This window comes from Pseudorca crassidens, chromosome 7 (assembly GCF_039906515.1).
Source record: "Pseudorca crassidens isolate mPseCra1 chromosome 7, mPseCra1.hap1, whole genome shotgun sequence".
Classification (NCBI taxonomy): domain Eukaryota; kingdom Metazoa; phylum Chordata; class Mammalia; order Artiodactyla; family Delphinidae; genus Pseudorca; species Pseudorca crassidens.
In genome coordinates, this window is record NC_090302.1 from 36,820,324 (window position 1) to 36,846,390 (window position 26,067).

Here is a 26,067-nt window from a genome sequence, read left to right on the forward strand (position 1 = left end):
GAACCAGCAAATACTTCATTGGAGACACACCAGACTCCACCTGCATCAACTCAGGATACCAGCCACCGCAGCCCCAGTCCCAGCCCCATCTGTCCTGCATCCCCCTCCCAGCACAGCCCAGCCCAGATCCTGCCTCTGGGAAGGAAGCCCGAGCCCAGAGTTGCTGAGCTGCTGGGAAGATCTGGAGACTCAGCTTCCCCAGGATGGACTCCCTTTCCTTAGGAACGACACCATGTCCTGAGAGGGCCTGGTCTCCCAGGGAAGGAATCCATGTCCTCAGGAGGGTTCCATACCCTGGGAAGGGCTCCACACCCCTGGGAGGGACTCCTTGGTCCTGAGGGGGCTCTGTGGCCCTGCACGAGCTCCAGTCCTGAAGATGCAGGAGGACTCCAGGCCCTCGGGAAGTGTGCCAGGCCCCTGAAAGAGTTCCATGTCCTTAAGAAAGACTCCATGTCCTCAAGAAATACAACTTGTCTCTTATCTCTGGGAGGACTCCATGCTCCCAGGAAGAACCCAAGGAAGGGCTCTCTGCCCCGGGGAAGAGTTCACGTTCCCCAAGGGCAGCCCAAAGCCCCTCTCAGCTGGCACAGATGCTACTGACAGTGGCCCCTCCCGGGCCCACAAGGCCCAGCTCCTCCTGCTCATTGATGCACAGCTGGTAACCGCAGCCCCGGGCCCGGGCTCCAGATGGGACCTGGTGGTCAGTCTTGGCACGAGGGGGCAGCAAGAAGCCCACACTGCCAGCGATGAGCATATGCCAAATGCTGTGAATGTAGAAGTAGTTGTCTCGAGTCTCCACAAAAGCATAGAGCAGGATGGCACTGCCCGCGATAAGGCTGCCTGGGCACAGGTAGAAAAGCCAGCGGCGCCACGTGGGCGGGTAGCAGTGCCGGCGGCGGACGCTGCGTACTGTCTGGGGGAGGCAGAGAAGTGGGACTCAGGAACGCGAGGCCTTGGAACCCAAGCCACTGCTGGTCACTCTCAGGCTTCCCCTGAGCCCTGGTGGTGACCTGAAGGCATCTGCCAAGACTGGAGTGCAGCGCTGTGAGCAGCACAGTGATGACGACAGGGTCCCAGCCCACCTTAAACTGGGAACCAGATACCCAAGTCCCTGCACCCAAGTCCTGCTGGGACCTCCCCGCCCCCAGCCCTCCCAACCTTACCCAGGCTGTGGCCAAGATCCCCAGGGCAAAGAGACTGGGTCCAAGCAGGTTCCAGAGTCCATGCCGGTCAAGCTGCAGAGCCATGGACAGCAGCATAGCCCCCAGCAAGTACAGCACCTAGAGAAAGAGGTCTCCAGGGGCTGGGCCGGGATGGAGAGGCACTTGGCAATGCCCCCAGGAGAGATCGGGAAGTGGATTTCAAGTAGACTGTGGCTATGGTTGTCCCCCAGGGCCCACTCTGCACTGACCTGCTTGACCACAGGCTGTAAGCGAGCCATGGCAATGACAGTGACCCACACGGACATTAAAGAGCCCAGGAAGTCACAGAACTGCAGCACGTCGTAGTCCATGATGCAGAAAACCACAATGCCTGGCTGGTCACAGGCATGGTAGAACTGGAGGAAGAGAGGACAGGCATTGAGAGAACTTGCGGCAAAGGTCCAGGTCTACAAAACTGGAGAAAGAGGCCATAGGGGTGGCGTGCTGCTGTCAGAAAAGCGGAAGTCAGAGGGCACAGACTGAGCAGAACTGGGAAATGCCCAACTCCCCACCCCTGAGAAGAATGTGGTAGGGAGGCCCGGTCTGTGTCTTAGGCTGTACGTATCTGGCAGCCCTGAGCCTCGTCCTCACCTTCCTAATCTTCCTGCTTCTGGAATGTGCTGTGAGAGCACCAAGCCAAGGGATCCAGGTCTCTCAAGCTGAGGCCAATCCTTGCCTGTATCCCCTTGTGCTCGTGTGGGTCCCACCTGTAATCCTGGCCCAAGCTCTGAGGCTGGAATCTGGCCTCTTGGCCAATCCAGACCCCAAGCCCTGTCTGTTAGCTCAGACTCTGAGTCATGCTTCACCTTCAGACCTTGCACTAATTGGTCCTCTGCATCCTCTCCCACCCAATGCCATGGGGGAAGCGGGGGGGACGGTGAGAAAAAAGGCAGAGTCCCTAAAGCCAGGGAAAAGAGCATGGCACTTTACACCACGGGAAGAACACAGGAAAGGGACAGTGCTCACCTACCCTACACCGTGGGGAACACAGCAAAGAATAGGGTATTGAGCTTAAAGGTGGGGTGCAGGGGACACAGTGGAACTGGAACAAGCTATACTGGGCACCCCAATTAAGGAACCAAGCTCTGCCATCAGCCCTTGGGTCTGTGGTCGCAATCCCTGTGCCCCACTGGATAATGCTATCAGGACCTCTGGCAGCCTGCATTCCCTTATTGTGAAAACAGGGACCCAGGGATAACCTGAGTTCAAGTTTATTTTGTCTTGGAACATTTGCTGTCACCTTTCTTTGAACTTCTGTGTAGAATTTAGGTAATTTGAGTACTTACTGATGCTAAACACTAAGGCCATGGATGGTTTCAAGAATATCTGGTGCAGAGATGCAGGAACACGCTTCCTTCTATATCATGTGCCTTACGAGTCCACCCAAAGAAAATAGACTGGGCAAGGTCTCTGAAGACAAACAGCTCTGACCGAGAACAACCATCACAGTGGCATGCTCACTGCTCCCATCTCCCAGTATCGCCCCTGCTCCATGTCAGGAAGAATGGGTTATTATGGTAATGAAAGCAGGGTTAAGAAAAATTACGAAGCTATAATGGGAAAGAAAAAGGTTTTGACCTATGTAAACTTGACCAAAATCTACTCATTGGAGCTGAGTTCGAGACACGCCAGCAGATTTTAGGGGATCAAAAAAGTCTTAAGATTCTGTGAATCAATCTGTTTGACCCCTGTCCCCTGTACTTTACCCCAGGTCCTCAGGGAGCCATGGCTACTGAGAGCACCTCTTGAGAGGAGAAACAACTCAGTGTAGTTGCCAGGACTGGGCTGAAATGCATCAGGCTGAACCGAAGCTGGGGCAGGAAGGCTGTGCTATACCATCCAAAGGCAGCCTTTGAAGTGGCTGGATCACTGACTGGAGGGATCCTTTAGGCACTACTTTCAGCCCACATCAGTTTCTTCATCATTCTATCAAAAGGCAACCCTAAGTCACAAGGGCTCTGAGCCCAAAAGAGAGACAGCCTTACAGACCTTAGTGAGACAGGTATCCAGGCCTCCAGAGGCACGGCTCTGGGTGTGGGTAGGGAGAGGGCAGGGACATCCAGCCCACAGCTGAGGAGATAGATAGCAGAGCAATACCACAGTTTCACTCACTGGCAGCAGTGGGGTCTCAGCAACTTCTGGGGAAAATGAAAATGGGAGAACCTAGTCTCCTGTTTGAATGAGTCAGAGCTGAGAACGAGAAGGTGGAGGCGAGGTCAGGAAGAAGAGTTCAGGGAAAAGGAGCACTATATCCCGAACTCATAGCACAAACCATGACACCCCAACCTCACTGAAACAGCAGCGACCTTAGGGAAAGCAGGTGGGAAACTGAAGCAGGTCTGCTGTGAAAGCTGACAGAAGCCAGCCCAGATGCAGAGCTGCCACCAACAGGATGGGAAAACAGACTCAAAAGTTTAGTCTTGAGAGACAAAGGATGAGAAAGAAATTGCTAATGTTTCTTTTGAACCTGTTGAAGACTTCATCCAGTCATTCAAATTGCAAAATGTGTAACTTCAACCAACAGAGGGGAAAGGGTGAATAACATAAGGGCAGGGACAAGCTAGGAGTTTAGAAAAAGAAAAATAAATGAAAAAGAAAACTCAGGGATATTAATTGACATTGGGAAACCTTGGGTTCGATTCCTTCGCATTTTAAACTGCCAAGTCTTAAACTTGTGTACCTATCCTCTTTCTTTCCCTTCACTTTGGAGGTAAAGAATGTTGTCCCTTCAGGAAGAGACTGCTCTGGAATTATCATGTTTTTTTGGTTTTTTGTTTTGTTTTGTTTTGTTTGCGGTACGTGGGCCTCTCCCTGTTGTGGCCTCTCCCGTTGCAGAGCACAGGCTCCGGACGCGCAGGCTCAGTGGCCGTGGCTCACAGGCCCAGCCGCTCCATGGCATGTGGGATCTTCCCGGACCGGGGCACGAACCCGCGTCCCCTGCATCAGCAGGCGCACTCTCAACCACTGCGCCACCAGGGAAGCCCTATCATGTTTTAAGTGAGTATCCCAGGCTTTTCAGAGGGTTCATAAGTTTGGGGACATAAATCCCTCTTTTATATTATTAAATAGAGAAAATGAGTTCTTACTGGGAAACTTGGAGAGACTTTTCATGTGGGTCCATTTAATGTTTGAATATGCCTCAAAGGTTTATTTTTTAATTCTTTCTCTTATATGTGATTAATTGGGAACTAAATTGGTTCCTAAACAAATCAATATTTTGGCCTTTTTCTATTTCTCTACCTCCAAGACCGGATATACATACTACTGCTCACTAAATTACCCAATACTGTTTTATGATCTGGATTTTATTTTAAAGCATTAATTTTACCTTTCACAATTCACCAAGCAATTGTTTCATATGCCTGACTTTCAGGTATACAGAAGGAAATGCCCAAACACTTCTGAAGAGGGACTTGTAATAAATCTTTCAATCTCAGATAAGAGAGGATAAATACCAGCAGAAAAAAAGCAAAGCTGAATCACCTAACATTGAAGACACATCTAAGAAAATAATTAATTGAAGGTTTATTTCCTCCTAGGAATTTCTACATTGTTAAAAAGAGTGGGGAATAATGGAGAGATCGTCTCTGGAGTGGAGAGGTTTTGGGGGATATCATCTCTCTAATCTTCTATGTCTGATTATTCTACAAGTATACTAGAAGGTCAAAGAGATTAAGGTTGTAGAAAACCCTTAGGGGTAGAGTTAAATTAAAACTGCAGTGTGGGGACTTTCCTGGTGGTCCAGTGTGTAAGACTCCGTGCTCCCAATGCAGGGGACCTGGGTTCCATCCCTGGTCAGGCAATTAGATCCCACATACATGCCGCAACTAAGAAGTCCGCACGCTGCAACAAAGATCCCACGTGCCACAACTAAGGCCCAGTGCAGCCAAAATAAATCAATAAATATTAAAAAAAATAAAAATAAATAAAACTGCAGTGTGAGGTGACCAACACGATCTACATTTCACCAATCCTATCTGGCTACTGTCACTGCTGAATGTCCAAAAAAGCCATCAGTAAAGTCCATCATCGACTCCCTCCCGGGGCACACTGTGCTAGGGAAACCCACCAACAACCTGTGGCAGCTTGCTTCATTGAAACTCCTCAACCCGGAGGAGACAGCATCTTGTCATCATATATTCTAGGCATATGTTTGTCTCTTCTGCCTGCAGTGCTTCAGCCTGCTTTACTATTCATGGAGCAGGAGCCATTATCGATTGCCATGGCACCCATTCAGCACCATCCTTAACCAGGACGCACAATTCATAGTAAATGAGGCAAAGCAAATTGCTCACCACCATAGATTTCACTGGTGTAACCATTTACCCATCACCTAGAAGCAACTGGCTCAACCGAAAGCTGGAGTGGGCTACTGAAGGCTGAGTTATAGTGGCACCTGGGAAACTCTACCCTGAAAGTCTGGAATACTCTCCTATATGTTTGGCACACAGTATGTGCCCAGTAAATTTTAGTCACCTTACAGTCATCTTATACTTTATGCCATGTATATTCATGGGAGAATATCCCCACACTAATAAACTTTCCCTTATGCCAAAAAAAAAAAAATATATATATATATATTGCACTATTGTCTCACTGAAAATTGTGGACTAATTTTTACATTAGTATTCCTTTTGTCATCAGCAATAAAAAGACGTGGTGAAATAACACAAAAAGATTGGGAGATTTAAGAAAAGAAATTCAGACTACTAACTAGTTTCTATTAGTATAATCTAATTTGACACCTTCCTCAGCTTTGGACATTTCTTTACTTACAAGGTAATTTTGGAAAATTATACTAAGTTGTTTTTCTCTGTGGAATTTTATACTTTTATAACATAACTATACAGTTTGTCTAACGCTCCAAAACAGAGTATCCTGGCACTAGAGAATTTAAAATTGAAGATGCAAATATATTCAATCCATACAAAGATTAGGATATTTGTACTCGGGACAGAATGAAACTTCCTGCTGTTCTCTTATTTTCTGCTTCCGTTTCCTCTTGGAAACAGTCATGGGATTTTGCCAAGGGCCACTGAGAATTACTTGTGCTGGTGTGAGGAACAGAAGAGGTAATGAGAAGGTGGGCTTGCAGCCAGGATCTCAGCAATCGACAAGGAAGGCTGCAGGGGCCCCAGGATGTCAGCTCTGTCTGGGTCTTTGGGGATCCAATTATGAGGACTCCTCTAGCACTGTGAAGGACATGTGGCTTGAACTGTATGAGTCAGAGGTGCACAACCGCAATGTCTGATATATTTTCCCTGTGATTTCCTGTATTTGGTTTGGTTATATTTCCTGACCTTTTGATTGGCTCTTTTTATCTTTTAAGAATTTGAGAACTACTAAAGTGAGGTCGTTAGTATTTCTACATACTCCAGGACTTCTGAGAAACCGAAGTCAGGTTAGAAATGTATCAATGCACGCTCACTGCCCTATGCAAGGGGAACACTACAGCTCAGTGATTACATGAGAGGGATCTGGAGGCAGGCTGAGTGCGAAGTTTGGTTCTACCACTCACCTCAGGCCTTAGGCAAAGTATGTAAACTTTTCTCATCTGCAAAAAAGGGATAATAATAATAGCAATACCTATTATTGCAGTGCTATGGGGAGGATTCGATGAGCAGTGTGTGACACACAGCATGTATTCAGTAGATGTTGTTTTTCTGTTATAGTTATCTGAACTGTCGGCTACATACAAAATCAAGTGCTGGGTTTGTGGCTTGCTTTGTTTTGCTTTTTCTACTTATTTACATTTTGCATTTTAAACTCCTGAAGAACAAAGCTACTGTCTGCTCCCAGGCCCTGGGTAGGAACTGACACACTACTCCCAGGTGTAGACTGTCCTGGATTTGAAGACAAGGAAGAAGACTGTCGCCTACCATGCTGGTGCTGATACCTGCAATATGAAAGATGGGTCCTTAAATGGAGACTGCTGAGGAATGAAATAAGTCTAAACTAAATAAAAAACAGGGAAGAGTGACAACAGGAAACCTGCCTATGAAAAATGAATCACAAGTAGCTCTACACTTTGGCACGTGTGGAAAAAGAACAGGAGTTAGAGCAGGACTTTAGGCAATACCTCAGAGCCAGTATCTTCTCCTTGATCATTTGCTTACTGCCTTATTTAAGAAAGTGGAAGTACTGTATGTGGTGCCAGGCACTTTCGACTCCCCCAGTGTTCCTACTAGGGGAAGGTCTTGTCTTTTCAGGATGATATGCCATCAAATCCAGAAGATAAGACGTCATCTGATACTGAATACCCTGAAGCCAATGCCCAGGATGCTTTATGAAGTGCAGGAGAATGGATACGCTCTCCTCACACGCTCCAGGCTCCTGACACACTTAGGTGTTCTCACTAATTGTGAACCACATTAGATCTGCACATAACCAAGAGTGCGCTGGTGAAAGAGCTGTTGCTAGGGAATTTGGTGAGCAACAGTATAAAAAGGATCTTGAAACTAAAAAAAAGAGAGAGAGAGAAACAATGTTGACTATAAAAACAGAGTGGGGCATTGTCAGAGCAGGTCTAAAAAGGGGACCAGTCAAACAAAACTGAGGTGTGCTGTTCTCATGCAGCTTAAGTGGCCAAGGTCCTGCTACACGGCTCGGTTACAGCCCACTGTTCCTCACCTGTGGAGAAATAACCAGGGCCCTAGAACATGACTCAGTTTCAGGACATTTGCCCCCCACTTTCTCCTAGATGATAAGTAGGATTTTTGTAATTTGGATATATGTCTGATCTATTAATACTGGACAACAGAGAGGCATGTATTGGTTTTTGTTATATCCTTGTTGCTAAGACATGTGGAAAAGTCTGAATCCATCTAAGATGTTTGCAGTGCTCATAGGCAGGCACTGTACATCACAAGATACCAAGAGCCCAGGGATGAGATGGAAAGATCCCTAGATGTAGCATCTCAAGGGATTTGTGTAGACACAATTCCAAATTGTAGGTCAGAGTTTCTCAGCCAGTGTGTTGAGGTAAAGGTTCCCTCAGCCCTTAGAGTGGACAGGCAGGGTGCGGGTCGCTGGAGACCCCACACTGTCTCCAGTGACTGTTATCTTAAGTCGCAAACAGCCTTGCTCATATATCCCAATGTGCCTTATAAAAATTATCACGTTCGCATGCCATGATACGAAGCGGTCAGGAAGCACTGCTGTACAGTGAAGAGGAGACATTCTCATACCATGAAGGTGTAGACATCCCCAAACCCCGTGGTGGAAATGTACACTCTAACCCACCACCACGGATAAGGACTCGGTGAAAGACACAGACGCCACCGCATACCGTGGAGAAGAACATGGTGAAGGTGTAGACAGCCGCTTCCAGCACATATCGGCTCCGAACGGCCAGGACCACGGGGGGCAAAAACATGAGGTTGCTCAGGCAGAGCAGTAACGTGGACAGAAGCTGGAATCCGTAGGTGAGCGCATCCGCACTGTCGGTGCAGCCCCATCCCCGCCATCCTGCGGATGGGAGGGGCACAGGGTGTAAGAGGTGAGAAGGCAGCCCGGGCTTCAGCAGATACTGCCGCTGGTGGTCTCTGCTCAAGCCCGACGCCAAGGCCAGAGGAGGCTGGTCCCACCCCGACCTCGCCCCCACTCAAACCCGTCTACTGAGGCTGCCGCCTCCCTTCCGACCGCCCCGGGTGGGGTCCCTCGCCAGCCCAGCCGGCTCACCGGCCTTGCACTCGCAGGCCGCGTACAGGTAGTTGTGCGTGCGCAGCAGCTTGCACTGGCCGTAGGGCCCGCAGTCGTCCACGCACGGGGACAGGAAAGTGCGCAACCGCACCTCGGCCGTCGCGTTCCGGCACCTCACGAACCTGCGCACAAACTGCCAATCAACCGGGCCCGGGCGCAGCCGCGCCCCGCCCCGCCGCGCCCCGCCCCGCCCCGCTCACCGAGGCCCCACCCCGCAGAGGGAGCGCAGGGTCAGGAACCAGGTCCCCGTCTGCGGGAACGGGATTCGCAGCCTGGCCACTCGGGAGGTGGCACTGACCGTGAGGAGGAAGCCGGCCAGGGACTCTGAGGGGAGAAGGGAGGAGTCAGTGTGGGGTCAGGACCTAAAGAACCCTCACCCGCCTGCCCCCAGTTTCCAGATGCCCTAGCCCATCCTTCCTCCATACCCACCCCCCTGCCCCCGACTTCCAGCCCCCACTCCTTCCCCGGTTCCTCACTCCACCTTTGGAACAAGTCATTGCTGCATCCCCCAGGCTCAAGGGCACCTCGTGAGTCAGGCATCCGAACACTGTCACATTTTCCTGGCGCAGGGAGCTCTGGGCAGGGCGGGTATAAAGATGAGGCGGCCACACCCTCTAAGTCCTCCCACCAGCACCCCCGCCAGACTCCTCCACCTCTTAACCCCTCCCCAGAAACCCCTCCAGGCCCTCACTGGACACCCCATTCCTGCAGGTGCTCTCCACACGGAAGGACCCTCCCCACCCCTCACCTCCTCCTTCTTACAACAAAAAAACGGAAACACCAGATCTTCCACAGCAGAGATCTTTCAAAGACTGATGAGAAGGCAAGGCCACTTCTGAGTCCTTTCTTTGGGAAGAATTGTTTAAATTCTGTCTAGGCAAGAGACAACACCCACTTTTTCAGTCCTATCTAGCTTGATGGGGGGAAGGGGAAGAGCACTGTTGCTGGATGTAGACACTAGTTGTAAACAAAGGTGACTGTAAGGTTCATCAGTCATCTTCACATCTTCACCTGGGCCTTGAAGGCGGGAGGCATGTTAAGAAATGCACTCTTCCTCAGGTGAAATAATTCTAGGTACTGAGCAGTGGTAATAGAACGCCTACGGGATTAAATGTAGCAAGCTGGCTGGGATTAAAAGAAACTGGATATCCACAGGAGTAAAGGGAAAGGGTTGTCTACAAGAATAAAGGTAACAGGATGCCTTAAGCTCACCTCATTCAAGAAGGATTTGAGGCAGCTTATTAAATACATATAACAGGATAAAATAAATACATGAGGGAAATTTACAAATCTGTCCCTAGATGTGGGCCATATATTTGCTGACTTCCAAGCAACCAAAGCAAGGAAGGAAACGTGAGTTACCACATTTGTGAGTCCACAAGATAAAAGTTAGAGTCTCAGGAGAAGCACTGCACCCAAAAGGGTGGTTCTCAGTTAAATTCACATCAAAGAAGCACTGTGTGCTGCCCCACCTCCTATCCTTAGCTGCAAGAGTGAATTTCATACAACTTGTTCATAACTTCCCTCAATGCAAGCCCAGGGCTATATGCCAAAGTATTTTTCAGCAAAAGCCATTCTGGTGGGAGCCAAAGAAAAAATGTTCTCTAGGTATGCAGTTCTCTGAGCCAAGTGTCCAGTTTTGATCCAAGGGAAAACATCAAAATACTTGAAAAGATCAGAGTAGGTGTGCCAATACACCTTTCAGAATAAATAGAACAGGCTGTCTGAGGTGTGCAGCAGTGTCATAGCATGCAGATGGCTGGAATGTAAGCAGATGCCTTTTAGAGAAAATAGACAAGAATGCAGAGAAAGACAGGGCAAAGCAGCAGGGGAGGTGGGCCTCTCCTCTCAGGATACTAAGAGTCAGTATGGGTGGGGCTGGTCTCTGACACAGGCTCTATAGTTTCAAGGTCAAATCAAGACTTCACTGTCATTGCCCAAAGGCATGGCGATAAGCAAACACAAAACATATACAGTCTTAGCCAGAACACAGAGAATTTGAGTATGAAAATAAGGAACATCTTGGGGTTGAAGAGTCAGCTCTGTCCTGACCAGGAGGATCACTAGAAAGTTCTGCGCCATGTCCCATAAAATACCACCTCAAGACAGACCAGGTCTCAGGTGGGTGATAGGAAAATGATCCCTGCCCCAGAGCTGAGGGATAGTAAAGTTAAAAGGGTTTTTGGCTGAGGGAACAGTAGATAATTAGATCAACGCCAACCCAAGACAGTTGCCAATGGCCTGACACAGGGTTCTGCCCTCGGCCCAGTCTTGTTCAGTGCTGAAAATAATGACTAAGAGGTTTAGAAGGCCAGCTTTTCAAGTGTGTGAATTACACAAAGCAGTGAAGATGCAAGGTCCAAACCAGTGTTAGGCAATGTCTCAAAGATGGACATAAATTCTTCCATTCAGGTTAAGAAGTGTGCTGCAAAAATATGAGATAGGTATTGGCAGCGGTTCACATGAACCAAGCTCAGGGCATGAAAATGTGCATGGTCCTTGGTTACAACTAGATAAACACATCAGTTAATGTGGATAAGGACTAGGAGGACATATACCAAAAAGCTAAGCAGTTGTGTTATGGAGGTGTCTTCCTCTATTTTCTGAAGCCTTTATATGTGATCCTATTATTTTTATAATAAAAAAGTATACAATTGTTTTGAAGCAAAAAAAGGAAGAAAAGGAAAAAGATCCAGAGGTCTTAGTCCACCACAAGCCTCAGGCGATCCCACAGTGTGAGGCAGCAGCTGAAAGAGGTAACTTGATCTCAGGCTGCACAAATGCTGCCTGCCACCCAGGTCAGACCACCTTGGATCACTTAGTTCAGAGGCATGATGACCAGACGTATGACCAGAGGAGACAGCAGAGGATGAGAAGTCTAAGATGCTGAGGCTGTTCAGCTTTGGCGAGGCTGAGAGGCATCCAAAGGGCTGTTAAAATTGGATAGGGATGCAACAAATGTACCACACCAATGCAAGACGTGAGTAATAGAGGACACTGTGTGGGGAAAGAGGGGAACTCTCTGTACTTTCCTCAATTTTCTGTAAGCCTAAAACTGCTCTGAAAAATGTCTATTAAAAAAAAAAAAAAAGGACGGGGTAGACTACTGGATATAGCTTCTGGGGCAAAACAAAGGTCAGTGGGTAAAAATCCATGGAGGCAGACTTTGATGGAATGCCAAGAATGCCTCTAGCAATCAGAGTGGCCTCAAGAGGTGGTGAGCTCCCCATCACAGGAGATATGCGAAAAAAAGTAAACACCTGCCATAGAGAGAGGCCCTTAGTGAGTGGCAAGTAAGCCTATAAAACTGGGAAAATCCAGACCGCTCAGCTGCCCTGACTGACCCAGCCCATGTGTAGTAAATACTCAGGGCATGTTTGTTGACCAGAATTGGGCTGAGGCATGGTCTCTAACCATGAAAGGTGAAAGCAACCTAGACAGGCTTTCTGGAGGAGGTAAGGGCCCCTTCACCCCGACACCTTCCCCTTCGGGTTCCCCCAAAGGGCGACCTCCCCGCTCTCCACAAATAGTACCACGTTGAGCTGGAGCTCCAGGCTGAGGACGCCTCCGCTGTCCAGCACTGGCAGCAGCCTCAGGGCAAACACGGCTGGGCGTTCAGGGGGGAGGGCCACGCTGGGGCCAAAGAAGACGTAGAAGTGGACGGAGAAGGTGTCCAGCTCATTGCGCAGCGTCGGGCGCACCGGCCAGCAGTGCTCAGGTGGGGATGTGGCCCCGGGCCCCTCAGCAGGGGCCCCGAGGGATGACAGCTCTGGGGGCAGTGGCTGGTTGCCCAGTGACTGGGGCATGTTCATGGCAGCTCCGGGGACCAGGGCACGGGACAGGCTGGGCTGTGGGCACTCTGTGGGGCAGAGGAAATCAGAGCTGGGGCCTGCCGCCCTCACAGCCCTGCAGCCTCACCACATAACAAAGGGTGGGGAGGCTAAGAACTGGAATCGAATGTCCCTTTGGCGTCTGGCATCTAAGGTCACAGGACAGGGTCCAGGGGCTCCCTAGTGGTCACAGCTAATGGAATGTCATGTTGGAGGGACTCAAGGTCATCTCTCCCACCCCACGGGCAGTGAGGACACTGCTGAAACAGGTGATGGACCCTCTCACTGACTTGCAAGGGCTTTGGCAAGGACCATGTCCCAGAAGTCCTAGCTGTCCCCTGCCTACTCCAGGACACTGAGATTAAATCAAGGAGAGTAATGAGGTCCCTTAGTGAGCCCCAAGTCAGGTACCAAGAAAAGATCTGATGGTCTTCCAATGACTTGAAGCTCCAAGTGGGAGGGCTTTGGCGAGTAAAGGAGCCTGGGCTGGGCCGGGGAGGTCGTAGGCACGTGGCCGAGGACCAGTGAACACAGCCACTGTGCCTGCCTCCTCCCAGCCACAGAAGTCGGCACAAGCTGGGTGGCTGGCGCAGGTGTGGGGCTTCTGACCTTGCAACCGCACACACAGCTGGAAGCAGACGGTCCTGCCAGGGCCCCGGGATGGTGTCTCCACACGCACGTAGACCCAGTGCCCCCACGGGGGCAGTGCCAGCTCCAGCTGGCATACCGAGGCACCTCCACAGGCCACAGAGCTTGAGTTGTGCAGGGGTGGGGCCTTGGGACGTAGGCGCAGCGTCAGGGGGCAGGCGGATGCCCCGTGGCCCCCCACGCACACCAGCTGCGCTGAAACCCTGTAAGTGAAGCTGGGCACAAAGACCCTGGGCAGAGGGGAGGTTGGAGGTGAGAAAAGACAGGGTACAGAGAAGTGAGAGGGACACAGGATGAGGGAGACACTGGGAAGAAGGGAGGAGTAGGGGACAGAAAAACCGGAGGCCTTTTCGGGTCTTCCCCTCTGTGCTGGGAGAGGGGGAGGCAGGGGGTGGGAGCCACCCTGGGGCTCTGGGTAGCTCAGCAGTCCAGGCTGGCCAGAGGGAGAGGAAGATCAGCAGGTAGGCTAAGGCCGGGGAAGGAACATGGGAAGGGCCCGGTGTGGGGCAGTATTTGACTTACTTGTACAGGGCTGAGCGATTGTGGAGGGAGAGGGTCTGCTCAGAGGGTCGCCCAGGCACCAGCACAGCCACGTCCAACAAACGCCGGACGATCAGCTGCGGCTGAAGGAGGTACTGACACTCATCCTGGAGACCCTGGGACACAAGCAGGGGTGGCGGGAGGGGAGACAGCGAGGTGCTACTAAATGGCGGCGAACAGCCTGCTGAGGCGGAGGACAAACCTCCTCTGGCCCTCCTGCTTCTGGGGCTGTGACCGCAGTCCTCTAAGCTCTGGGTCCCTCCTAGGTCTGCAGGATCTGCTGGGATCCTCAGCATTGGCTGAGGTTTAGGCACTCAAAACTGGGCCCCTCCTGACAGTCAGGCCTTCCCTTCCCCACCTCCAGTAACCCCAACTCCTGAGCATTCCTGGACAGCCCCTCAAGGTAATTTCAAACCACCTCATTCCCCCACCAAGCCCTCAGGAACGTAGAACACTAGCACTCCAAGGGCACTAGAAAGCCCCTTAAAGGCTTCCAGTCCAAACCTCCCCGCTTCCCCCAACCGAATCTTTAATTTCCTTTATTCTCCACCTGCCCCTCCCAAGTGCTTGTCCAGCCTCTGCTTTAATACCCCCAGGGAAGAGCCACTCTGCCTCCCAAGGGACCTCCAGACTACAGGTAACTTGAGAAAAGGAACCTGGTCTTATTTTGTTCCCCCAGACACAGAGCCTAAAGTAAAGTGCACCCCTCACAGATGAATGTTTGCTGAATAAATGAATGAATAAGTGAGTCAACCCAGCTAGGGGCAGCTCTGACCTGTACAAAGCCAAAGCCTATCTTCTGTCCCCCGACCACCGCTCTGCCTCAGGGGCCCACAGATACATCTGCTCCTTTTGCCTCAGTCTGGGTTTCCTCTGCCACTGGAGGAGAACCGCCACATCTCCCCGAGCTACTCTTCTGGATAAAATCCCTAACACTTCTCTACTTGGGAGGACACCACTCTGGCCCTGCAGCATCTCCAGTGAGGATGGGCCCATTAATTCCGGCTCCTCTTCTGTGGCATTTGCAGCTCTCTGGGCCCTCGATCCTAGCAGTTCAGGGGAGGGGGGCTCCTGATTAGGCTTCTCTCATCTTCTGGACAAACGGTCTTATGCTGGCCCAATAAACTAGAGGCCACTGTTCACTTATGTGGTTGTTCTGACCGAGACATACCATTAGCCTTGACCTGGGACAAGAATTCCAGGCTTTGACATCCCACTGAGTTCCATGCCACGGAAAAAGCCAGCCAAGGCTTGTTTGCTGACTTTTGTTTTGTTTTGTTTTGTCTGTTTGTTTGCTGACTTCTAGCAAAGCTCCACAAGGTTGGAAGGGGGCCTTGATGGATGCCAGGCTGGAATATCTCCTTACCCTCTGCCTGGAATTTTCCTGTACCTTTTGCATCACTGCACCCCCAATACCTAGCACACCACCTGGCACACACTAGGTGCTAGAAAATATCTGTTGAGTTAAAGAACAGGTGTCAAAAAGAGGTCCCTTCAGAGAGCTCCTGAACCCACCTCGTTGCACAGAGACCTCCATCTCTGATTTCCAAAGCAGATGTCCCTCATCTTTTGTGTCAAGCCCTAAGGACCAGAAATACTCTCACAAGTTATTTCATCAACCCCACCTCCTAACGTAGGAATCACCACCACAATAATCTTGTGGTGAATAAGCCCTAAGGGTGGAGACTCACACTCGGGAGACAGCCCCCGTCCTTACTATACAGTCCAGAGGGAAGAAACACTTTCTTCCACATTTTGCTTGCTGTTGCCCTAACTAAAAGATCAGTGGACATGACCTCTCTATTTAAGATGTGCTCCTTCCTTAAACTGTATAATGTGCATGTCTAGCACCTTCCTATTGTGCACGGGAGCATTCAGTCAGTGGAGACCAGGGAAGGTGCAGCAGGGACCTTCATCCCGTAATGCAACCACAGAAAGGGCAGCAGAAGTCAGGTTCTCAAGAGCTGTCAAGGCAGAAGCCAAGTGAGAAAATCCAAACTCAGTCAACGTCCGCGCTCTTGGAAGCAACAGAACCAAAGCAAGGGACCAGGGGACCAGGAGGGCCAAAAGTGAGAAGTGGAGTGAGAAGCAGTCTGAAAGAAGCTGGAGTGGAAGGCCTTAGATTGATTCCTAGACTGTCCTAGTATAGGTGGGCTGAGTTTCTTTAGTAAGGCCTGAGCCTCTGGGTGAGGCCTGCAGACTGAAGATGCCCAAAGATCTTGGCCTTCTCTGTGGGAATACTCCAGCACTCGGCACAGCTCCGGCCCACAGTTAGCTAGCACCAATCAACATGGAAGTAGGTGAGCACTGGAGAGATGGCAGGGGGCAAGAGTGGAAGCAGGGAGACCACTTAGGAGATTACTGTTTTGGCCCAGCAGACGACCAAGGGAAGGTGTGCTAAGAGTGGAAACAGACGTAGATGCATCCAGGGCATCCTTTAGAAGTAGAGTCAACAATACTTTTTCTTTATGGATTAGTTGTGGGGAAATAAGGGAAAAAGAAGAATCAAGTATGACACCTAAATTTGGGGCTTGAGCAACTGGTGAATGGCAGTGCCATTTACTGAGAAGAAGGTTAGAGAACAAAGAGGCTTAGACTGGGAGAAGTGAAATAGGAATTAAAGAGATTTTGACTTGAGGCTTTGTTTGGATATGTACTTGCTAAGTTTGAGACTGGTCTTAGACATCCAATCAGAGATGTCAAGGAAGTCACTGGATATAAAGTCTGAGATTCAAAGAAATTTGAACTCACTTAATACACCTGGAAGACATGAACTTATAGGTGGTATTTAAAACTGTTGTGCTGGAGACACCTAGCAAGAGAATGAAGAAATAAAAAGGAGTTGTCCCAGGACCAAGCTTTGGGGTACCACATGTGAAGAGATCAAGCAGAGGAGAAGCCAGGAAAGGAGACAGAGGAGTGGGCGGTGGGCAGGAGGAAAACTGGACAGTTCTGTAAAGTCACAAAGGACAAGCGGAGAAAATGTTTCAAGAAGGAAAGAGTAATATAAGGAACTAGGTAACAGCTAGTTACTAGTCAGCTCTGGAGAGGAAACGTGGGGACTGAAAGGGGACAAAGGGAAGAGGAGGACTTACTTTTCACTGTATGCCTTTTGTACCTTTCGAATGTTGTACCGGGTGCATATATTACCTATTTGAAATACAAATAAAATAATTTAGAAGGAGGAAGAAGAACAGAAGGAAGACTGTTAGCAGATCTGAGCCACTTCAGTTGAGATACTGAGCCACACTTGGTCCTAGCGGGTGGATTCAACTGAATCCTTTCTTCTGTACAATCTGCTCCTTTTCTTTCCTTATTGTTGTTTTCATTCTTTTATCTGCTTTCACTTACTTTCAAATCTTGGAGCTGGGGAGAGGAAGCATTCAAGGAGAACTGTGCCCCAGATATTTGGAGAACTTCCCCTAATAAGCCATTTGCGTGCCAGATGTGACCCACAAGCCAAAGGGCAGCCCTTCAGGGCAGACTGGCAGCTGGACACCACAGGAGGAACACATGCGCCATACAGGAAAGGTAAGGAGATAGAGGGCACAGGTCAAGACAGAAGTGGCTGACAGAAAAGAAGGAGAAAAGGAAAGGAGGAGAAATGAGATCAGCTTTGGAAACATGAGTTTGAGAAGATGGCAGAAGGGCAACAAAAATTTGCCCAGCCCCCACCATGTGCCAGGCTCTGTGCTGGGCGCTAGGAGTACAGTAGTGAATAATACAGAGGCCAGCAGAAGTGTGGGACCACAGCCCAGGAGAGTGGCCTGGACCAGATTAGTCACTTCCCTTTTACAACCTCTTAAGGCTCCCTATCACTCTCGGGATAAAGTTCAAACTTCTAGGCCCTTCCTGATCTGGCCTCTGTTCACCCCTCCAGCTCCCTCACTCACCCCAATGCCTGCCCCACACTGAACCACTTCAGTTCTCCCTTCTAAGCTTTAGCCCATGCTACTCCCACCACCTGGAATGCCCTTCCCTGCTTCCTCAACAGCAGGTCTCACTTCCTAACAGTTTCCTAAAACCAACTCCCCACCACACTACCAAGCTGAGTTATCCACCTCTCCTTTGTCCTCTTAAAATACCTCCTGTATCTCACTAGTATACATCTTATTTATCTGTGTCCCTAGCACCCAACCCAAGGCCTGGGACAAAGCAGGTGCTCAAAGACTAAGGTCTAAAGGGAGGCCTGAACTCGTCCCCAAAGCTGAGGAACAGTGCTGCCTTCTTACGCTGGGACCGTTCAGTCCCCACCCAAGGATATCCCTGAACCCACAATAACTTCCTGTGTTGGCCAAGCCTTATGGGAAGTCAGGACGATGGGACGAGGACGAGGCAAGCAGAGAAGACGGAGCCCTGGAGGAATGCTCTGGACAACCCAGCCATAGGCTTGATTCTAGGGAATTAACCAGAGAACTTAAGAAGCCCTACAGGCCCATGTAAGATTCCAGAAGATAATCAAATTCTTAGAGGAAACACAAAGAAGATCTCACCCCCCAACCTCTAGAACAGGCCTGACTGGAGAGTTCCATCTCTCATGGGGTCCACACACGGCTGCCAGTCACAGGGTAACTGCACCCTCTTCTCTCTAATCTCACCACACCCCAGGGATCTCTACAGGGTAGGGCTCCAGCTTGCAGTGCCAAGTTCCCCAGGCCCCACTCGCTATATCTAGATGCAATTGGGCACGTCAAGCCTGGTTCTGACCTCTCCTAACCAGGCTTCAGCTCCCATAATCCCAGCCCAGGCCTAGGCGCCAGATTCCTCCTGCTCAGTCAGAAAGGTTGTTGGATAACTACAGCAGGGCTTCAGAAAGATTTTCTCTTCTCACAAAGAGAGTCAAGAATCAGAGCTGGGACCAGGAACAGGCTCTTTGGGATTTGGCCAAAGACCTAAGAAGACATTCCTCCTAATAGAAGAACACTTGGTTCGGATGGGAGTCAAGAACCTAGAACCCAGAGCCACTTCCGGGCAAGTTCGCAACATGCTCTCACCCAGAGGGCTCCCAGGCCTGCAGAGGAGGTTCTCCCGTACATCACTCTCAGGAAAAACTGGCCTATCACTGAGGCCTCGAGATGCTCCCTCAGCCTGAGTTCCCTTCTCTGACAACAGCAGTGCCCATACACTTGTCCCTGTGTAATTCTCAGCTCATTCAAAAGCATTATAACACCTCTGAACGCTGGGCCTCAGCAGGAGGAGGAGAGGGGAGTCTGACACAGTCCGGGGCCCCTGCCCTCAAGGAACTCACCCTGGAGAGAGATGGCCAGGTCAAATCCTCACCTGACTGGGAATTTCTGCCTCTCCCAATTCTCAGTGGCCAAACCCTACTCACTTTCTTGTTCTTCATGTCCTGTTCTTTAAATCCTGCTCAGCTCACGCTTGGCCCTTTGCCGTTACCACTGACCCCACACCCATGGCCATCCCACTCTGACATGGCCACCGCATCCCACCCCCCTTCCCACCAGTGGACAGGAGCAAGAAACTTTCAGGTCCTCTCACAGTAATGAAGAGGTCTAGCCTGCCCAGTGCCTGGGAGTGGCAGGAAAACTCTGCAGCATTTCCTTCCCCTCCAAACCAGAATGGAGAAGCAGCCTGACCTCAAACCTACAACACTGGAGACTTTAACAAACTCTGCTCTATGAAATCAGTGCCGATGTTTGGGGGAAAGAGCGTCAACAATCAGGTTGGACGCCAGGCGCCCAAAGCCGCTTCTTAACAGGAAGGGGCTTCCCTGCCCCCGAGTATTCTCTAAACATCTTCCATAAGGTGTCAGGAGCTAAAATTATGATAGAAGAGGAACGTATACTCCCAAATGGACTAACGACTGGGCTAAAGCCTACAAGAGTCTGCGGGGCTATCACCAACCAAGACGTAGAACAAGACTAGTCTTGACCCACCAGGTGACCTGCTGACCTCTAGCTATGCCCCACGCCAGCCACCCTTATGCTGTTGCCCATCCTGGCACAAGGCTGGTGTGCCAGGTAGCCCAGAGATGGAGAAGCAGCTCTGGCCCCTCCTACCCTGGACAGTATCAACCCACCTTGACAGAGATGTGGCCGTGGGTCCGGGGCAGGTGGGCAGCCAAGAACCAGTCCCCAGGTAAGGGGCTGCTGACGTTAAAGATGCCAGAGGTGCGGTTGGGCAGTGTCCAGCTGAGAGTCAGTGAGAAAACCCCAGGCACAGCCGTATCCCCTGGAAAGTGTGTGTGCAGGGGATTGATGACAGGGGGTGCCCCAGAACGGAAATACCTGGGGGACCAGAATGAAGAGAAGAGGAAAGCAGGCAATGGGGTGGGACATGGAAAACGGGGGAAAGAAAGGAGAACTGTCATTTATCGCCAGTAAAACAAGTGGATTCCCTATACCGACCCACACAACAAAGTGGTTCCAGGTCAGGGGTCAGAACATAAGGGGCAAAAGATCAGCTCGGGCGCTCAAACAGTCATACAGTAGCCAGGAATGGTCAGGAGGCAGAGGTCTTGGCCCTCAGCCAGTCACACTTCAATCCGGACAAGGGTCAGGGGTCAGGGTCAGGAGGTCAGCTGACCTCCTGAACTCGCATTTTCATTTGGAAAGTGGCCTGGGGTTGGAAGCGGGGGTCAGGAGGTTAACTCAGACGCTCACACAGTCACACTTTGGTCTGGGCAGTGGTCCCCAAAGGTTCCCCCCTGCTCTTTGAAGATGATGAGGTTCCACACGGCCAGGAATGTGTCTTCGGGAACATGGAAGTGGAAGAGCTCGGTGCTGGCGAAGGAGCGGAAGGGACTCAGCTTGCGGGGTGAGCAGGTGGAGTAGTCAGTCAGGAAGAGGCCTCCTGGGGAGCAGGCGGAAGAGAAAGGAGCAAAGTAGGGCAGGCCATTCCCAGCAAGCCCCAGGCACACCAAGCTGCCTCACCCACAGCACCGACTCAGCAAAGGTTCTCCTCTGCCCGGGAACTGGGTCTCATGCTGCCCTTGCCATCATTTGCTTTCAACCTTACAGTGACCTTGGGAAAAATGACCTCTCTTTACAGATAAGGAAACTGAGGCTTAACGCTAGACCAAACTGAGGATTCAAACCTTGATCTGTCTAAATGCAAAACCAGGACCCTCTTGAGGACCCCACAGCTGCCCCTCACTTAGGAGCCATTGTTCTCCTCTTACCAAGCCTAACAAAACAGCTGTGGATGGTGCACACGCGTGCGTGCGTGTACACGCGTTTGTGTGCGTGTGTGCGTGTGTGTGTGTGTGTGTGTGCTGGCATGGACTCTTAGGCTACTGAGCAGCCTGGAACTCCACCTGTGGGCTTGGGAGTCAGCATGGAACTGTGAAACTGCCTTGTTTATTTTCTTCCCCTTTCTGTTCCCCTGTGGTCAGGAGCAATAAAAACTCTCAGAAGCTTCACAAGAGCTGTCTGTATACTGGCTCAGGGCGGCAGAGGGGAGGGGAAAATGTGGTGAGGCTGCAAGGGGCCTGCTTGGGTGGCAGAGGCAAGGACAGGAGCTGGCAGGCCACCACAAGAGCCCCAGGGAGAGGAGGAAAGGAGAGCCAGCAGGGCCTCTGGGATTCAGAAGGAGGGGCTGGGGGCGCTTCCTGGAGGGAGGCCCAGTGAGGCAGTCAACTGGTAAGCCAGTGGAATCTCAGACTACCTGGGAATATTCATATCCAGACGAGGCTGGGGTGGGAAGTGGGGAGAAAGTGGCCCTCTGTAGCTGAAATGCCAAGATACCTGATCATGGCTGTTAGGAGCAGAGCCCAGTGAGCAGGAAAGTCTGGTGTAAGCAGCTACCAAGCAAACACATAGGGACCAGGACTGCTGTAACAATGCAAAGAACCCAGCGGCTCAGCTGGATAGAAGAGGGCCCCAAATGACAGGCAAAGCTCTGGGGAATCTGACTGTTTTGGAGACTTAAGACCAGCCCCAGCGAAGCCCAGAAGGATGCCCCCCAGGACAGATGAGAAGGTTGGGAACTCAAGCAGCTTCAGGACAAGAGTAGGGGCAGTGGGTAGGGGAGACCTTGAAGCAGAGTTTTTAGCCCAGTAGGAAATACCCACAGGCCTTGCCTATTCTGACAGTTTCCCCCTCTGGAGATGGGAGATGTAACTCCAAAAATGAGGCATTTGAAATAACAGAGAAAGAAGCATCTGGAAAAGGAGGCTGCTGAAGGAGGGAACACAGATCAAGGTTGGCCCTACTGAACTTCAGCAACCTTGAGTCACCCTGCAGAGAGCCGTCCTATATAGGTGGAGGTCACTAGTCCCAGACTGGCCTGTGCTCTTCAAAAGCCACGGTTATACCCAAGGACTAGTCTGTGCAGTTCAGGCCACATGGTCACTCTCAACAAGGAAGACCTGCCACCTTGCAAGCTGAGCACTGCTCAGGAACCAGAGAGGCTCACAGAGCAGCACTCACAGGGCAGTGGTGATGTATCAGAGAGGGATGAAGGGAAATGAACCAAGAGATGGGGAAGAAAGGTTTCCTAGGAGCCCTGGCTGTGACAACTGGGAGGCAGAAAGCTAAGAGCTGAATGGCCTGGATACTATTGTTACAGGGAAGCAGAGCACTGGAGCACCCCCTGCTGGAATTATGGAAGGGCTCCTCCTCCTCCTCCTCAAAGCTGGTACCAGGTATGGGTCATCAGACGGGTCATTGTTTCTGTTAGAAGAAATGCTGGCCAGGCCCCCAGTGCAGATTCTCAGAGAGCTGGTGATGAAAGCAGCTAATGACCTTTAGGAAACAATAGACAGACGCGCATAAAGAGCCCTGTGATTAAAGGAACATGGCATGGCCTGGAGAACTGGGGGACTAGTTAAGCCACCCTGAAGTGGCTAGGGGCTACAGAGGTCACAGAATAGCCTGGTGGGAAAAGGGAGTAAAAAGAAGCTGGGGATGCTGGGAGGAGCCTAGAGGGCAGATGTTTGAGAAAGCATCCACAGCCCCATTCACTCCAAGCTTTGGTTTTGGGTTTCACCAGGACCTACAGAGCTGTGTCCCAGAGGAAGCACAAGTAAGGCCCTAACCAAGCTCAGATGAACCTGCCTTGGATGCGCCAGTGCTTCCAGATGAGGCTAGAGTGATTCTCCATCACCACCTGAAACACACACACACACACACGCACGCACGCACGCACGCACGCATACACACACACGGGCTAAGGTTGGCCCTTCTAGTGACAGCACTCAGTAGAACAAAAGGCTATTTCCTGTAATGGCAAGGCATGCCTGGGTTATGCAACTGCAGTCAGACAAGCCCAAGGAAAAGACCCAAGGATTTGTTGAGACCGACTGTGCCATCGTGGTCCTGTGACAGTGCTAGTCTCTCCTCAGGCGAAATGTCTCATCACCACCAGGTCACAGAGCACCCCTCCAGGCCAGTGACTAGTAACAGCACTCAGGGCAGCCCTGCCTGCTGTGGGACCTAGTCAGTGCTCATTTCCACCTTCATTATAATCCTCCCAAAGCACCTGAAACTGCTTCTGGGCAATCATGCTTTAATCCACATCTTTCAGCTTTCTACAGCTCTGTGGCTGTCAATCACCCTCCTCTTAGTCATCCCAGTGTCTGCTCAATGGGCTCATGAACAAAGATGCTGGGGTGGCAGGGATAGAAGCTATGAATTGGGCTTGACAGAATGGACTCCCCCTCACCTAAATTGAAAAACTGACCTGCCTCTGCCTCTGTTGGGTGCCCGATCTGCCAGCAGCAGTAATCAACACTGAGCAGTAACCAACACTGAGCCCCTCAAGGAACCTGGCTGGGGGCAGACGGATTACTCATGTATGTTGTGGGAGGCATCCAACACTGCCTCCAACCGGGAACTATCCACTTGGAGGTGACACTTCAGTGATCTGTCTGCAGGAGGGGCAAGAAGAGCTAAAGAGGAACATGCATGGGCCACATGTACCTCCCCCTCACACAGTAACATAGGCACTAAGGACACACAGGCTTACATGCACACAACAGACACGCACCTACACTTACCAACACACAAGCATATACACACTGCACATGCCCAGCATTCCCACAGATCCCTCAGGTACACACACAGACGCATAAGTGCCCAGATACCAGTGTGCATCCACACAGAGCTTGCACATCTCTGCAGGAGCAGTGACCTTTGGCGTGCATTGATTTCCTCAAGCTTGTACCCTGAACCAGGGCCCCAGAGCTCACTGAAACGCAGCCCCTCCACCCCCAGCTGCTCTGCTACTTGTTATTGCCAAAGACTTCCTCAGGCACATCCCCATCACCTCTAGAGTGCCACCCGCCAGAGATGGCTGGGGGTTGGGGCCATGATGACTCTTTATTATGGGGCCATCTTTACAGCACATATCCTATGGCCAGGACCCCCTCCTCCTCCCACATTCCACCCATTAGGAAGTTGGGTATCTCCCTCTCCTGTCCGAGTCACTTCCTCACTGGATGGTGGCCCTGGGCTGACAACTGACAAGTAAGGAGGGTTTGTGGATGAAGCCCCCTTGTGGGAAGACAGGGGAGAGGACAGGTTGTGCTTTGAGCCTTTCTGCACTTGGATCTGTTTTCCTATTGGGCATATATTGCAATGAAAAAAAAAACAGAAACAAAAACAAAAAACACCAGTATAGGATAGGAATGAGGAAATCTTTTTCTAGCCCCACACTGCCACTGACAAGCTGTATGATCTTGGGCAAATTGATCTCTTGCTGAGTCTCAGTTTCCCCAACTGTAAAATAGTCTCTGAGTTTCAACCCTGCTTTAAAAGTGTCAGGAATTATTCCTAAGCAAATCAAGCTTATTTGGAATGAAACTCGTTATAAGAAGAAAACTCATTATAATGGCAACTAACCCATGTCCATGTTTTTTTGTTATTTGCTACATGTTATTTTCAGAACTGCTTTCTTAACCCTGTTTTAAGGCATGCCCAGTTCCTCAAAGGTTTAGGCCAGATCTTCCCACACTGGACTAGAGGCTCTCTGCTGGGGGACTATGTCTCCCCCACCAAACTTCATGAGCAGGTGCAAAGCACTCAAGACTTTCTTGGAAAAGCAAGAGTCAGAGTGGAGTCCGGATGGACCCCAAGAAAGGAAACCTTGCAGTCTCTGTCAGCCACCTGCTGAGCCTCAAGCCCACAGCTACCACTCTTCTAACCCTGCCAATTCCTCTCAATTATGCAAGACTTATTTCTCTCCACTTCTTCCCCAGTGATCTAGTTGCCCAGGTCCCACCTCTCCTGAATCCCTCCAGTCCACCCCTCCCTGCCAGAACCCCATCCCTGCCTCGGTCTTTCCTGCTTCTGCACTCACCAGCCCCTGGGCCAAGGACGGACAACAGCAACAGCAGCAGTAAGGCTGACGGCAGCTGGAGCCCAGACCTGAGTCGAGGCTGGGAGAGGGGCAGGGTATGAAAGAGAGGGCTGGGTAGTGGGAGAGACCTGGGTAAACACAGAGATGAGGGCAAAGACTGGGATAAAGAGTTGGGCTGGGCTGGGCACTGGGACTTATGCAAGGGTAGGGGATGTGATGGAAGAAGGGACTGTGATGGGGACTGGAGGAGGGGCAGGGGTTGGGCCCCGGGCTTAAGCAAATTTTGAGAATGGGTCTGGGACAAGGGCTGGGCTGGGATTTGGGAAAGGAGGTTAAACAGGGGCAGGCGCTGGGATGGGGGCCAGGCCAGGTACTGGAGTGGGGGCCTGAGCTGGGACCCGGATCTGGGCATGCGCTGGGACCCAGGCCGTAGCTGGAACCTATGTGGAAAGCGGGGCGAGGGCGGGGTCGGGGGCCAAGGCCCGAATCTGGATAGGAAAAGGGGCCGGGACAAGGACTGGGCCATGGCCCGGGGCAGGGGCGGGGCCGGACAGGCCAGCGCGGGCGCTCGCAGAGCTGACCCACGGCTCCGCTCCCACCCCCGGGGGGTGACCTCCGGTGTCCTCGCGGGCCCGGGGCCGGGGTCGAGCCTGCTGGGGCCAGGCCGGGGACCTGGGTAGGAGTTCAGGTCTGGGCGACTCCGGGCTGCGCTGGACGGGCGATAACCAGGCCCCGCGGCGGCGGCCTCTGCCTGACGTCGTATGACGCTCCGCCCCCCGATTAGCTCGATTGGTCCTTCTCACTAAAGCCCGCCCCCGGCCCTATTCTATTGGTCTCTAACTTGGCCCTGCTGGGCTCGACGACAGACTCCGCCCCAGCTGCAGCTA

General features: G+C 51.2%; 1 protein-coding gene across 4 annotated transcripts; it reads right to left on the reverse strand.

Moving 5' to 3' along the window:
- On the reverse strand, window positions 1–25,927 carry TMEM8B (transmembrane protein 8B). 4 transcript variants are annotated; one of them, XM_067743962.1, is made up of 13 exons: window positions 25,181–25,927; window positions 20,545–20,734; window positions 19,962–20,169; window positions 13,904–14,037; window positions 13,343–13,611; window positions 12,437–12,762; window positions 9,385–9,478; window positions 9,104–9,227; window positions 8,883–9,025; window positions 8,491–8,669; window positions 1,412–1,558; window positions 1,164–1,280; window positions 1–909 (listed from the first exon to the last, which is right to left on the reverse strand). In XM_067743962.1, exons 1-13 carry the CDS (start codon window positions 25,704–25,706, stop codon window positions 478–480), a joined length of 2,889 nt encoding a protein of 962 aa, XP_067600063.1. In that variant the 5' UTR covers window positions 25,707–25,927; the 3' UTR covers window positions 1–477. The 4 variants fall into 4 exon arrangements, with proteins under 4 accessions (XP_067600063.1, XP_067600064.1, XP_067600062.1 ...); XM_067743963.1 differs by having other exon boundaries at window positions 1–913; XM_067743961.1 differs by having other exon boundaries at window positions 1–913; window positions 1,164–1,558.
- Between the last annotated feature and the right edge of the window lie 140 nt (window positions 25,928–26,067).

Bases quoted from the DNA above. Each gene is read 5' to 3' on its own strand.
- TMEM8B (XM_067743961.1), bottom strand. From the start codon at position 25,706: ATGGCCCAGTCCTTGTCCCGGCCCCTTTTCCTATCCAGATTCGGGCCT. The intron at 14,038-19,961 runs GTGGGTTGATAC...CTTGTGTCCCAG, and splicing joins ACGGCCACATCTCTGTCAAG to GGTCTCCAGGATGAGTGTCA. The intron at 9,026-9,103 runs GTGAGCGGGGCG...GTTTGTGCGCAG, and splicing joins CTCTGCGGGGTGGGGCCTCG to GTTCGTGAGGTGCCGGAACG.